The sequence below is a fragment of the Eulemur rufifrons genome, chromosome 2, assembly GCF_041146395.1.
Source record: "Eulemur rufifrons isolate Redbay chromosome 2, OSU_ERuf_1, whole genome shotgun sequence".
Taxonomy (NCBI): Eukaryota; Metazoa; Chordata; class Mammalia; order Primates; family Lemuridae; genus Eulemur; species Eulemur rufifrons.
The window spans coordinates 31128467-31141629 of NC_090984.1; the positions used below are offsets into that span (position 1 = coordinate 31128467).

Consider the following 13163-nt stretch of genomic DNA (forward strand, 5'->3'; position numbering starts at 1 on the left):
AAAGAATTGAATGTGGTTGAGGACAACCATTCCTTATTCCTTTATGAAATGGAATTATGTTTGTTACTTGAGGTTTCCCAGCCAGGAAAGGAGTACTTATAGACCGAAATATTTCAGTTCTTCATAGGTGTTGTTTTTGTTCAAGGATTTAAGGAGTCTTTAGAAATGTATACACGTAAATGTGTTGTAGAAAAGTAAAAAAGAAAAAAATGACTCTGGATCCAGACTGCCTGGGATTACATCCCAGTTCAACTCTACCTAGCCATGTAATTTTGAATAGTCCTTTATCCTGTCATATCACCTATTTCCTCATCTGTACAGTAGGAATACTTATAAAACCTATTTAACATAGTCATTGATAATATAAATGAGCTAATATTAATATGAAGTCTTTAGATCACATGTTGGTACAATGTTATTAATAACATATCAGTGTTATCTGCTTCCCACCTGGACACTAAGGAATTAAGGGGCAAGTGTCTTATGCATCTTAGAATGTTCTGTATCCCTAAAGGCTGTGACATGGTAATAGTGGTAACAATAACAATAATGATAATAGACAAAATGTATTAACCTCAAAAAAGAAAAACAGAGATGTGCTTTAAATAGATAAAGTGTATAGTATGTGAATTATATCTCAATAAAGCTGTTTTTGAAAACACAAATGTGACCCCGTGGGAAAATTTTGCCACAAAAAGGGAACATAAACATAGTATCCAAATGAAGAATATTCATTGTGGGAAACAAATTTTAAGTAGCTCAAGGGAGGGAGAATTAAGCTCCCTTGAAAAATTTTATGGACATATTTAAAAATCACCACACTTTGTTTTTTAATTGTTTCAGGAGGACAGTTGTGAGGCCAGTGCACTTTTGACTCAATGGGGATGAATGGGTAAGTGAGTGGACAAGCAGGGTCCTTTGGTTAGTGTGACAGAAACGAGAGAGAGATCAGGCTTTGAACTCCACTGGCTAAATTTGACTATGTGACCCAGTCAGTGAACATACTTCTCTGAGCCTCAATTTCCTCTTTGAAAAGGAACAAGTGCTTTTTACTAAAGCAGGTAAGTCCAGTTTGACTCTACTGAGTAGGTTACACAGCACCCAAAGTCAATCATTTAGAAAATGTAAATGCTTTTTATAAACCTAAAGCCCTTTAAGTATAAATGTCACTTCTCTGCTTAAATGGCTTTTCATTACAGTATCAGCAACCTGTAAAATCCTGAATAATGGACTCCTACTGCCTCTTGACTTCGCTCATTGTTACCCCTTCCTTGGTGGTCTTTCATCAAAAGCCTTTCTTTATAGGCTGTTATTCCTTCTGTCTGAAGACTCTGTCCCTAGCTCTTGACAAGGTTGACTCCTTCTCATTGAGAAAGGGTCTTGCCCTGTTGCCCAGGGAAGAATGCAGTAGCGTCATCATGGCTTACTGCAACCTCCAACTCCTGGGTTCCAGCGATCTTTCTGTCTCAGCCTCCCAAACAGCTGAGACTATAGGCGTGCACCACCACATCCAGCTAAGGTTTTCTGGGGGGTGGGGTAGGGTGGGGGTAGAGACGGGGTCTCGCTCTTGCTCAGGCTGATCTTGAACTCCTGACTTCAAGTGATCCTGCTGTCTTAGCCTCCCAAAGTGCTAGAATTACAGGTGTGAGCCACGACACCTGGCCCAAATGTGGCTTCTAATTGATATTCCTACTACCAGTGTACAAGGATTCCCTTTTCTCCACATCCTCACCAACACTTGTTATCTTTTATCTTTTTGATAATAGCCATTCTGACAGAGTGGGAATGTAAATTAATACAGCCATTATGGAAAACTATATGGAGGATCTTCAAAACACTAAAAGTAGAATTACCCATATGATCCAGCAGTCCCACTTCTGGATATTTACCCGAAAGATTTGATATCAGTTTGTTGAGATGTCTGCACTCCCATGTTCACAATAGCCAAGTAATGGAATCAACCCAAGTTTCTATCAGCCAATGAATGAATAAAGAAAATATGGTATATATACACAATAGACTACTATTCATCCTTAAAAAAGAAGGAAATTCTGTCACTTGTGACAACATTGATGGAATTGGAGTTAACATTTTGCCAAGTGAAATAAGCCAGGCACAGGAAGACAAATACCATGTGTTCTTACTTATATGTGGAATCTAAAATAATCGAACTCATAGAAATAGGAAAATGGTGGTTACAGAGGCTGGGAGGTGGGAGCAATGGAGAGATGATCGTAAAAGAGTATAAAATCTCAGGAGAATTTTTTTTGTTTTTAGTTCTGTTGTACACGTGGTTAATATAGTTAATAATAGAGTATTGTACATTTCAAAATAGCTAAGAGAGTAAAGTTCAAATATTCTTACCATAAAAAACAGTTAAGCATTTGAGGTAATGGATATGTTAACTAGCTTGATTTAATTATCCCACATTGTATTCATAAAAAATAACATCACTTTGCACCCCATAAATTGATGTGATTGTAAATTGCTAATTTACAGTTTGAAAATTTAAAAACTGTGGCTTCTAATAAAAGCTGTACCACACTCTGCCTAAAACTCTCCCTTTGACTTCCCCATAATCTTTAGTTTAGCAGATCTTTGTTTAATATGTAGCATTGCCCCAATTTGTAGTTCTTTTATTCCTGTGTTTGTGGTGACCCCTCGACTATAAGCTCTGTGAGCAGAGGAGCTATGTATGTCGAGTTTGCTGTTACATCCTCGGTGGCTATCCCAGTTTTAGGCACATAGGAGGTAATCACTAAATATTTTTTGAAAATTTATTTTTATTTTTTGAAAAGACAGGGTCTGTGTTGTCTAGGTTGGAGTGCAGTGGCTATTCACAGGCATCATCAAAGTACACTGCAGCCTCAAACTCCTGAGCTCAAGTGATCCTCCTGCCTCAGCCTCCTGTGTATATGGGACTACAGGCAGATGCTACCATACCCAACTTCACTATTTATTCACAATATTTATTGATTGAACTAGAAGCACTTTGAATAAATATGGGTGCTTGTACATTTCCTTTTTGACACCTGGAACTTATTCAGACTCATCAGTAATTGCTGTTATTTTTCAAGGTTCATTTATGTAGAAATAATTTTAAAAACGAATGCATATATATCTTTTTAAAAACAAAATTCTGTAAGTGTTTTTTTACTTCTAGTGCAAGATACAGCACATTTCAAGTGGATCCCTTTTCTTGTTAGAGAAGGTGAATTGAATGGAGGGCAGCAAATTGGTGTGGAGGCTGAGAATAAAAATGTAGGTGTTTTGCCTTGGTCTTCTACCTCATCAACTTTGTGCCTATGTTAAATAGACTGTCTCTGCATGGCCTGGAAGAACATTCAGGAGCTAAATTTTTTTTTTTTTTTTTTTTTTTGAGACAGAGTCTTGCTTTGTTGCCCGGGCTAGAGTGAGTGCCATGGCGTCAGCCTAGCTCACAGCAACCTTAAACTCCTGGGCTCAAGCGATCCTACTGCCTCAGCCTCCCAAGTAGCTGGGACGACAGGCATGTGCCACCATGCCCGACTAATTTTTTCTATATATATTTTAGTTGGCCAGATAATTTCTTTCTATTTTTAGTAGAGATGGGGGTCTTGCTCTTGCTCAGGCTGGTCTCGAACTCCTGACCTCAAGCGATCCACCCGCCTCGGCCTCCCAGAGTGCTGGGATTACAGGCGTGAGCCACCATGCCCGGCCTTTTATGACTTTTTGACAATTACATAGAACATTTTTCTCCTATTTGAGAGTAAGTTGCTGACAAGATAGCTCATAAGCTCTAGTATTTTAATGTGTATTTCCTATATAACCATCGTATACCTAATTTTCAGATTCCATTTACATTTTGCCAGTTATCTCAGTAACATTGTTTATAGTGAAAGAATCCACCTCAAAATCATGCTAAATATTTTAAGAAGAGGTACTTTAAGAGTAAGTAAACATCTCATTCCTAATCAGACTTTCAGGTTATTCAATTACATCTGTGTAAATTCCTTGTTTACTATTTTATTCAATGGGTTGTAATCTTTTGGTATCCTTTATTTTGATGTTTACATTTGGCCAGTACCTCCTGTAAGTTAGTTCCTGTGTCATTTTGACATGTTCCCATCATTCATTGAGAACTTCTTTACTCTAATGTTTCTCATCTTATACTCTGCCTCAGCTCTAGAATCAGCTATTTCTCTATGGAACTCTGGTTCCTTTTACTTGCGTATAGTATTTGACAGATTTGCTCATTGCTTTGGGTATTGTTCCTCTCAGACCCTGTTAGTGAATAAAGCTAGTAATTATTTTATTGCTATATTTATTTGTCATATGCCTACATATATATACCCACACATGTATGTATGTATATGTTTATATAAAACCATGAATTTACACTGATAACTCTATTATCAGTCCAATACCTCTTGATTCTAGTTTTTTCTCTTTCCATCTTTTCTTAATAATAGAAATTTGACTATCATCGTTCTCAATATATTTATCTATTTGATTAGTCTGCCTGTATATAACTAATCTCCCATTGCTATCTCCACTCATTCCTCACTCCACTTGAATTCTCACACCACACACTAGACTACCTCTTCTACAGGGATGCCATCCTAACCTTGCCTATGGTCCAACACCCAACTGGGTGTTTTCCATGCTTGGACTCTGACCTCTATCCTGGCCTCCTTACCTCTTAGGATTGGACACACTGTGCTGGGGTCCCCCATCCCTTCCCCACTCTGTGGACCTATGTATTTTTATATGTGAGGTATATACAATGAAATACCTAGATCTTAAAAGCATACTTTGATGAATTTTGATAAATGTGTGTATCTGTTTATATTCTTCAGCCTAGTGTCCCTTTCCATTAAATCTCTACCTTTCTGTAATCAAACGTTCTGGTTTCTTACACCGTACCTTAATTTTGCTGGTTCTTGAACTTCATATAATTAGAATAACATATATGTCTATAATGATTGTGGCTTTAATGTCCTGAAATTAGGTAGGTATGTCCTCCAACTTTGTTATTTTATTATATTTAAAAATTTGTTTTGAGACAGGGTCTTGCTCTTTCACCCAGACTGGAGTGCAGTGATGTGATCATAGCTCACTGCAACCTCTAACTTCCAGGCTTAAGTCATTCACCTGCCTCAGCCCCTGAGTAATTAGGACTACAGGTGCATGCCACCATGCCTGGCTAATTTTTAAATTTTTTTGTAGATTGCCCAGACTGGTCTTGAACTCCTGCGCCAGCCTCCCAAAGCACTTGGATTATAGGCATGACCCACTGTGTCCAGCCAGTATTTTGTAGTTTTGAACATAGAGGTTTTATACAGGTTTTGTAAAATAGGTTCCTAAGTACTTTTAGTTTCTTTTCTTTTTTTTTTTTTTTTTTGAGACAGAGTCTCACTCTGTTGCCCAGGCTAGAGTGCCATGTTGTCAGCCTAGCTCACAGCAACCTCAAACTCCTGGGCTCAAGCAATCCTCCTGCCTCAGCCTCCCGAGTAGCTGGGACTACAGGCACGCACCACCATGCTTGGCTAATTTTTTCTCTATATATTATTTTTAACTGTCTATCTAATTTCTTTCTATTTTTAGTAGAGACTCTTGCTCAGGCTGGTCTCGAACTCCTGAGCTCAAAGGATCCACCCGCCTCAGCCTCCCAGAGTGCTGGGATTACAGGCATGAGCCACCGCACCCGGCCTACTTTTAGTTTCTTGATGCTGTTTTAGGTAGAATTATTATTATTTTAATTAATAGACTTCATTTTTAGCTTTTTAGGAAAGATTCTAGGTTTACAGAAAAATTAAGGGGAAAGTACAGAGTTCTCATGTACCCCCTAACATCCCCCTGCCATTTTTCCGTATTACTAACATCTTTAATGACTGTGGTACATTTGTTACAGTTTATGAGCCCATATTGATAGATTATTATTAACTAAAGAACATTTTTTTTTTTTTTTACTTTTTCACAGATCATGCTTGCGCACACATATGCCTGTGTGGGCAGGCTGGCCCCAAACTTCATAGTTTTCATTAGAGTTCACTCTTTATGGTGTACATTCAATGGATTTTGACAAATACACGATGATGCCTATCTACCATTACAGTATCATACAGAATAGTTTCACTGCCCTTAAAATCCCTATGCTCCACCTGTTCACCCCTCTCTCCTTCTCTTTCCCCAAATCCCTGGCAACCATTGATCATTTTACTGTCTCCGTAGTTTTGCCTTTTCCAGAATGGCATGTAATTAGAATATATTATTAATAATAGTATTAGCTTTTTCAGATGGACTTCTTTGACTTAATAGTATGTATTTAAGGTTCTCCCATGTGTTTTTGTGGCTCAGTAGCTAATTTCTTTTTCTTGCTGAATAGTATTCCATTGCATGGCTGTACCACAATTTGTTTATCCATTCACCTATTGAGGAACATTTTGGTTATTTCTCTTTTTTTTGGCAATTACAAATGAAGGTGCTATAAACATTTATGTGAGGTTTTTTGTGTGGACATGTTTTCAGTTCATTTGGGTAAATACCAAGTAGTACAATTGCTAGGTCATAGGTAAGAGTATGTTCAGTTATGTAAGAAACTGCTAAACTTTCTTTTGAAGTGGCTGTACCATTTTGTTTTCGCACCATCAGTGAATGAGAATTCTTCTTGCTCCACATCCTCCCTAGAATTTGGTGTTGGCAGTGTTTTTCAATAGTGGATTTTCACTATTCAAATAGGTATGTAGTGATATCTGTTTGTTTAAATTTGCAATTCCCTAGTGACATATGGTATTGAGCATTTGTTCATATACTTATTTCACATCTGTATATCTTCTTTGGTGAAGTGTCTCTTCTCATTTTTAATCAGGTTCTTTGTTTTCTGATTAAGTTTTAAAAGTTTTGTGTATTTTAGATAACAGTCCTCTATCAGATATGTGTTTTGTAAATATTTTCTCCCAGTCTGTGGCTTGTGTTTTCATTCTCTTAACAGTGTCTTTCCCAGAGCAGAAGTTTTTTAATGAAGTCCAACTTAACTACCAATTTTTTCTTTTATGGATTGTGCTTTTGGTGGTGTACCTAAGAAGTCATTGCCAAACCCAAAGTCAATTAAATTTTCTCCTATAGTATCTTGTAAGAGTTACAGTTTTGTGTTACACTTTGGTCCGTGATCCGTTTTGAGTTAATTTTTATGAAAACGGTGTAAGGTCTGTATCTAGATTCTGGTTTTTTTTTGGCACGTGTATGTTCAGTTCTAGCACCATTTGTTAAAAAGACTTTGAACTCCATTGAATTGTCTTTGCTTCTTTGTCAAAGCTCAGTGTGAGTATATTTTTGTTACTCTATTTCTGGGCTTTCTATTCTGTTCCAATGATCTATTTGTTTATTCTTTTGCCAATGCCACGCTGTTTTGGTAAAGTCTTGAAGCTGAGTCTGTCAGTTCTCTGACTTTGTTTTCTTTCAATACTTTGTCAGCTATTCTGGGTCTTTTGCCATATAACTTTTAGAATGAATTTGTCGACAACCAGAAAATAAATGGCTGAGAGTGTATATAATATTTTTAAATGGTAATACAATTTCTTTTCTAAGTGAGGAGTTGTGAAAAAATATGAGTATTGAAAATTGTCCAGTGGAAATGGATTGATAAGCACTGGGGGAATGAGAGGAATGAGAATGGGTGACATTGAAAATTGGAATTTGTGGAAAAGAGAAATAATAGTAGTACCGGATCTATAAACATTTTTCTTCCCTTTAACAGTGGTACTCAAATAAATGTATTTTGGCAGAAATAAATCAATTTTGATAATTTCATGGGTTAACTAAAGTGTGGTTCTTAGTATGTACTGTTTTGTTTAAGCTAAAATGAGTTATAAGCCTTTTATTTGTACTCACATTGTCCTACAGTATTTTTGTAATTGTCCTGTAAGTTTTTAATAGTTTTATAGATACACATATATGTGTGCACATGAGCACACAAGATAATATTTTTGTCAAATGTTTACTGAATACCTACCCTGCGTATGATACTACTCTTAAAATTTATCTTGTGTTCTAAACATCAGGTTAGGCTTTGATCTCATTCTTTTAGTAGTTTACAGTTGGAATGTCAGATACTGGTGCAAAACCTGTTGTTAACCCAGCATAATAGGAAATTTGCTAGGGGTTTCTTAGAAGAATTTTCATCTTTGACCACCAACAACAACAACAACAAAACAAAACAAAACAACAACAACAACAACAACAAAACCCCACACCCCCAAAGAGAAAAACATTTGCTTTTGCCCTGTCAGTTCTGTTTTGGACATTGGTGTGGGAAGTGATACCTGAAGCTGAAGCTTGTAACCAACAGGCAGCACGCATGAGGACAAAAGCCATGGTCTCTTTAGAGTTTCACATACAATTGCCATATGGTCCTGCAGTCCTACACCTGTAAACAATTTCATCATAAGTTATACAAGAACAGAGAGCTGCAGAAGCCTGGCAATCTCTGTCTGTATTATTAACAAAGACCCAGCTTGAAATTTAAATATTTATGTGCCTTATTTTTAACAAAACCAATATATGAGAATCTGAAACATATAAACAGTAAATCACTGATTTATTTTCGTGTCACATATGGATTTATAGCTATAATTCTTTAGATATTTTCTTTGATGCTTTTATAATATGACTTAATTTTTTTAGACTTCATTCAACTTCTTAATATACTGTTATACATAAAGAAATAATATAAACATATAGTTTGTCTTTTACTGTTGTCTTTGGAAGCCATTTTTTATAAGATTAAAGTATAACTTAATGTTTACCTTGGATATTCTGTTTGACCTGGTTCTTGAGCTCTTTCACATGTTATCTACTAGTAACTATAAATAAACCATATGATATCCTTGTGAAACGAAAATCCTAACTTACCTATGTCTTAGCACTGATGAATTTAAGTGAATTATTACTAGCTTATTGCTAGATGAATTCTAGAAGTTCTATTTTTTTTAATTAAAATTGTGTAAATATTTTATTATGTCACTGGGAAGCTATTTTCTGTTAGTTAAGCAAGACCATCATAATTATTAATAGTTTTAAAGTACTAACTGTATATAAGAGTTTAAAGGAGATAGGACAAGATCCCTAACGTCAAAGGCTTATAATCAAATTGGATATTAGAGTACGTATAATCTGGTAAATGGTAAGTGACAAATGAGTGGTATACATAGTGATGCTCAAAGTATTAATGATAAATTAGTTATAACAGATTTCACAAAGGACTTAAGCTATGAGTCAGGCCTTAAATGCAGATAGAATAGTTGAAAGGCCATTCTAGGTATAACACTAAGACATGTATGTCCCTTGTGTTTATGTAGTAGCTTTCTAATGCATGAATTTAAATAGGGATTGGATATTGAAGAGCCTCAAAAGACAAACAAAAGAGTTTGTTATTGGGAACCCAAAAATGGTTTTGAGCAGGGGGTGGTGATAAATAAGATTTTAAAAAATTATTCAGTTATTTTGATTCCTTAAATGATGGGCTGGGCATGGTGGCTCATGTCTGTAATCCCAGTTCTTCTGGAGGCTGGGGTAGGAGGATTGCTTGAGACCAGCCTGGGCAACATAGGGAGACCCCATCTCTAAAAAAAAAAAAAAAGAAAAGAAAAGAAAGAAAAGAAAAAGATAGCGGGGCCTGGTGGCACATGCCTGTCATCCTAGCTACTTGGGAGGCTGACCCGGGAGGATCACTTGAGCCCAGAGAGCTTGAGGCTGCAATGAGCTATAATTGTACCTAACTGCATTCCAGCCTGGGCGACAGAGCAAGACCCTGTCTCTAAAAATAAAAATTAAAAAAAAAAAAAAAATGAGAGATGGCCTATGAAGTAGTATATTGAATATTATTCATCTTTCATAATTATAGATTAGACTGTGCTAATGTCTCATGGATAGATTAGAAAATTGACAACTTAAATATGAGTTTTTGCCATGTTTTGGGGAGGTAGAGTGATTCTTGTTCCACAAGCAGGTGTTACAAACATGCTTTTCCCAGCTGAATGAGATTTTTGGCTTTCTGCAAGGTTTTATTTTTTTAATTTTAATTTAATTTTATTTTTTAGAGATAGGGTCTTACCATTATTAATATGTTGCGTGGCTACTCATCAGTGTGATCGTAGCACACTACAGCCTCGAACTCATGGTCTCAAGTGATTCTCCTGCCTCAGCCTCCCAAGTAATGGGACTACAGGCATGTGCTACTGTGCCTGATTTTTACAGGTTTTAACCTTGCAAATACTGTATGTTCTGATACATATGTGCAAATATACATGGATAATGAGGGCTGTGTGTGATTATTCTTCCTAATGTTACATGAGCCTAAGTGCAATGGAAAAAATAATGAAAAGCATTGTAAAAATAGCCTCCATCTATTGGAAAAAACAGAGTGAAAACAGATGAAAAATATGAAAAGAAATAGACAAGGTAGTATAGTTTCCAAATGTTATGAATGAGTGTATCACACTAGTGATAATTTATGAAAATTTGGGAGTCAGTTGAATGCTTATAAATTGACTGCATGGGCTAAGAGACATCCTGTTTCTGTTCTCAAAACAATTTATTAATATAAGGCAAGAAAGTATAGCTGACAGTCTCTCACAAATATACTCCTAATACTTAAGATGTTAATTTTCACTTTCTTTCCAATATTTGAGGGATTTGGCTAAAAGACAAAGATAATTGGAGGATATTGGATACAGTTGGAAATAAGAGAAAGAATGAAAGAGAAGTATGAATTCGTAATGGTGTTCATACAGGAAATTTAATAATTGCTGACCTCTTCTCATTGCCCTCATGATTCCTCCTTTATAAAATATGCATTATATATGTAAAGCTGTTGTTTCCTGAATTCAGAGAAATGTATATTATTGCTGATTAGCATTGTGGAAGCCAAATGTCATCATATAGCTTTAATGCAAAGAAAGAAAATAGAAAAGTTAAAAATAAGCAGTTTATTTTAATGACTATTATTATGGAACAGGTAGATTATATTTTTAGATTATGTGCCCACTGTACAGTCAGCTCACAGCTTTGTACCTGTTACTGTAGTAGGCAATTAAAAGTGTTCCCAGGAAGCTTGCAGTCTAGACATTTTTGCTCTAGTATATAATTGGTGATAATAACTAAGCACTTGTTCTAATTCTCTTCCCTTAAAGTTTTAAGGAAATTACTTATGAAAGTGACACATAAGTATGTGTTTAGTATATGACTGGTGGTAACAGTATTTTTTTGTTAAGGATACTCACATGGATCATCAGATATAAACTTTTGTGTTGAGTTCAGTACTTAATTTGGACACTGGAGAATTCTGGTAGGGATGAGTGTTATTTTTAAGATTTTTTTTGGTTCTTCTGGCTTTGTTTTCACTTTGGGGTTCCGCAAAGGATCTCCTTCTGGCACTCTGTTTTTGCCTACTCAGTCCACAGCAAAAACTAGATCAAAAGTCGAGCTTTTCAAAGCTTTAGTCTAGGACTACTTAGTACTAGTAGGATGTTAAAAATTCCCACAGAAGTCTGTGTTGATCAGTAACTTTGGATTTTATGATTGCTGTCCATGTTTGGTAAATGATGGTAATGGAGGAGAGGGGCAGTGAATAGTCTCGTTTCTGATACATTCTGGCCAAATTAAAAGGAAGAGCTTTTAATTAAATTGTCCTCAGTTTATTTAACTTGGCTTTAACACCACCATATCTTTCTGTTAGCCAATTATGAAGAAACCACCAAATAGCTTACTTTTTGGTCATATGTATGTTAGTTACTAGAAGAAAGCATTTTATATTAAAGACTGTGCATTAATTCCCTTGGTTTCCATGATCTGCAGCCTACCAAGCTTATGTTACCACATGAATAACTAATCCAGATGGCTAAACTGTTGGAGGATGGAAAACCAAAACCCGTTTCAGGAAGCTATCCACTTTGCTCATCTTTGGATAGGATCCATTCTAATTAGTAGTGACTTTCTCAATTTGTTTTAAAATTTTAATTTTTAACTGCATGTTTTTTTTTTTTATTTTTACCTAGGTTACAAAATGTCCTCCTATGCTTGAGACCTACAGACTACGTGTCCTACAGGAACTAATCAATGGTTTTCCATCTCCTGGAGATACATTAGAAACATAAATATGGTGCCAAAAGAACTCCTTGCCTTACCCTGACTACGATTTATTTGGACATACTTTTGTATCGGAGAGAAGTGTACACACTGAGGCTGCTTGCTATACATAGACTCTGTCGTGTAGGATCATGGACCATCCTAGTAGGGAAAAGGATGAAAGACAACGGACAACTAAACCCATGGCACAAAGGAGTGCACATTGCTCCCGACCTTCTGGCTCTTCAACATCTTCTGGGGTTCTTATGGTGGGACCCAACTTCAGGGTTGGCAAGAAAATAGGGTGTGGGAACTTCGGAGAGCTCAGATTAGGTAAGAACTTGGTTATGTCAGTGGCTTCCACTAAAAACAACAATAAGCTTTGGTGTGTTTCAAGACAAGCAATTTATAGTTTTAAAGGAAATTTCTCTGAAGTAGGACCTGTTGTTAAAAGAAAGAATTTTTGAAGGGGGCTACAGTCATTATCAATTATAATTGTTATCCAGAGTTGTTCTTTATGTGTGAGAGGTTTTTACGTTTTCCACCAATTCTCAGATTTTATATATAGGTGGATCTGCATACAGATATCAATAAAATGCAGATTCTGATTTAGTAGGTAGAGCCCTAAATTCTGCATTTTTTACAAACTCCCAGGTGGTATAGATGCTGTTGGTCTTTGAACCACACTTTAAGAAGGGAGTAAGACCTTGCTTTAATTCAGACTCTGCCCCTAAAAACAGAGGAGTAAATCCTTACTCGGTAATACCCAGACTTAGTGTACAAGGATACACAGTACATGTTCAGAGAAGTTTTCTAACAGATGCCTGGAGTTCTCAACATTAGAATTGAGTTAGAACTTCAAGGAGAAATTATGCAATTTTATTTCACAACCAGGGAATGGGATTTTCTATTTCAAGTGTGAATTTATGAGTGAGATGATGAATATGACAAAAGCAACTAGTTTGAAGATGTGAGATTGAAAAGAATGTGCACTGGGGATTTATATACTTTTTAATGGCTCTCTTTTGGTGAATGGGGAAGAGAAAACGAAAGGCCTT

The 13163-nt window shown here is 36.1% G+C and overlaps 1 protein-coding gene across 7 annotated transcripts in view; it reads left to right on the forward strand.

Moving 5' to 3' along the window:
* CSNK1G1 (casein kinase 1 gamma 1) overlaps positions 1-13163 on the forward strand; it is a 151150-nt gene that overhangs the window by 43455 nt on the left and 94532 nt on the right. For 5 of the 7 annotated variants that reach the window (XM_069482824.1, XM_069482815.1, XM_069482806.1 and 2 more), the window contains exon 1: positions 12106-12438. In XM_069482824.1, coding sequence (XP_069338925.1) covers positions 12258-12438 — 181 coding nt within the window. In that variant the 5' untranslated portion in view covers positions 12106-12257. Of the gene's footprint in view, positions 1-12035; positions 12439-13163 lie in introns of those variants that run through there. The other 2 variants (XM_069482798.1, XM_069482833.1) reach the window with 1 other exon arrangement.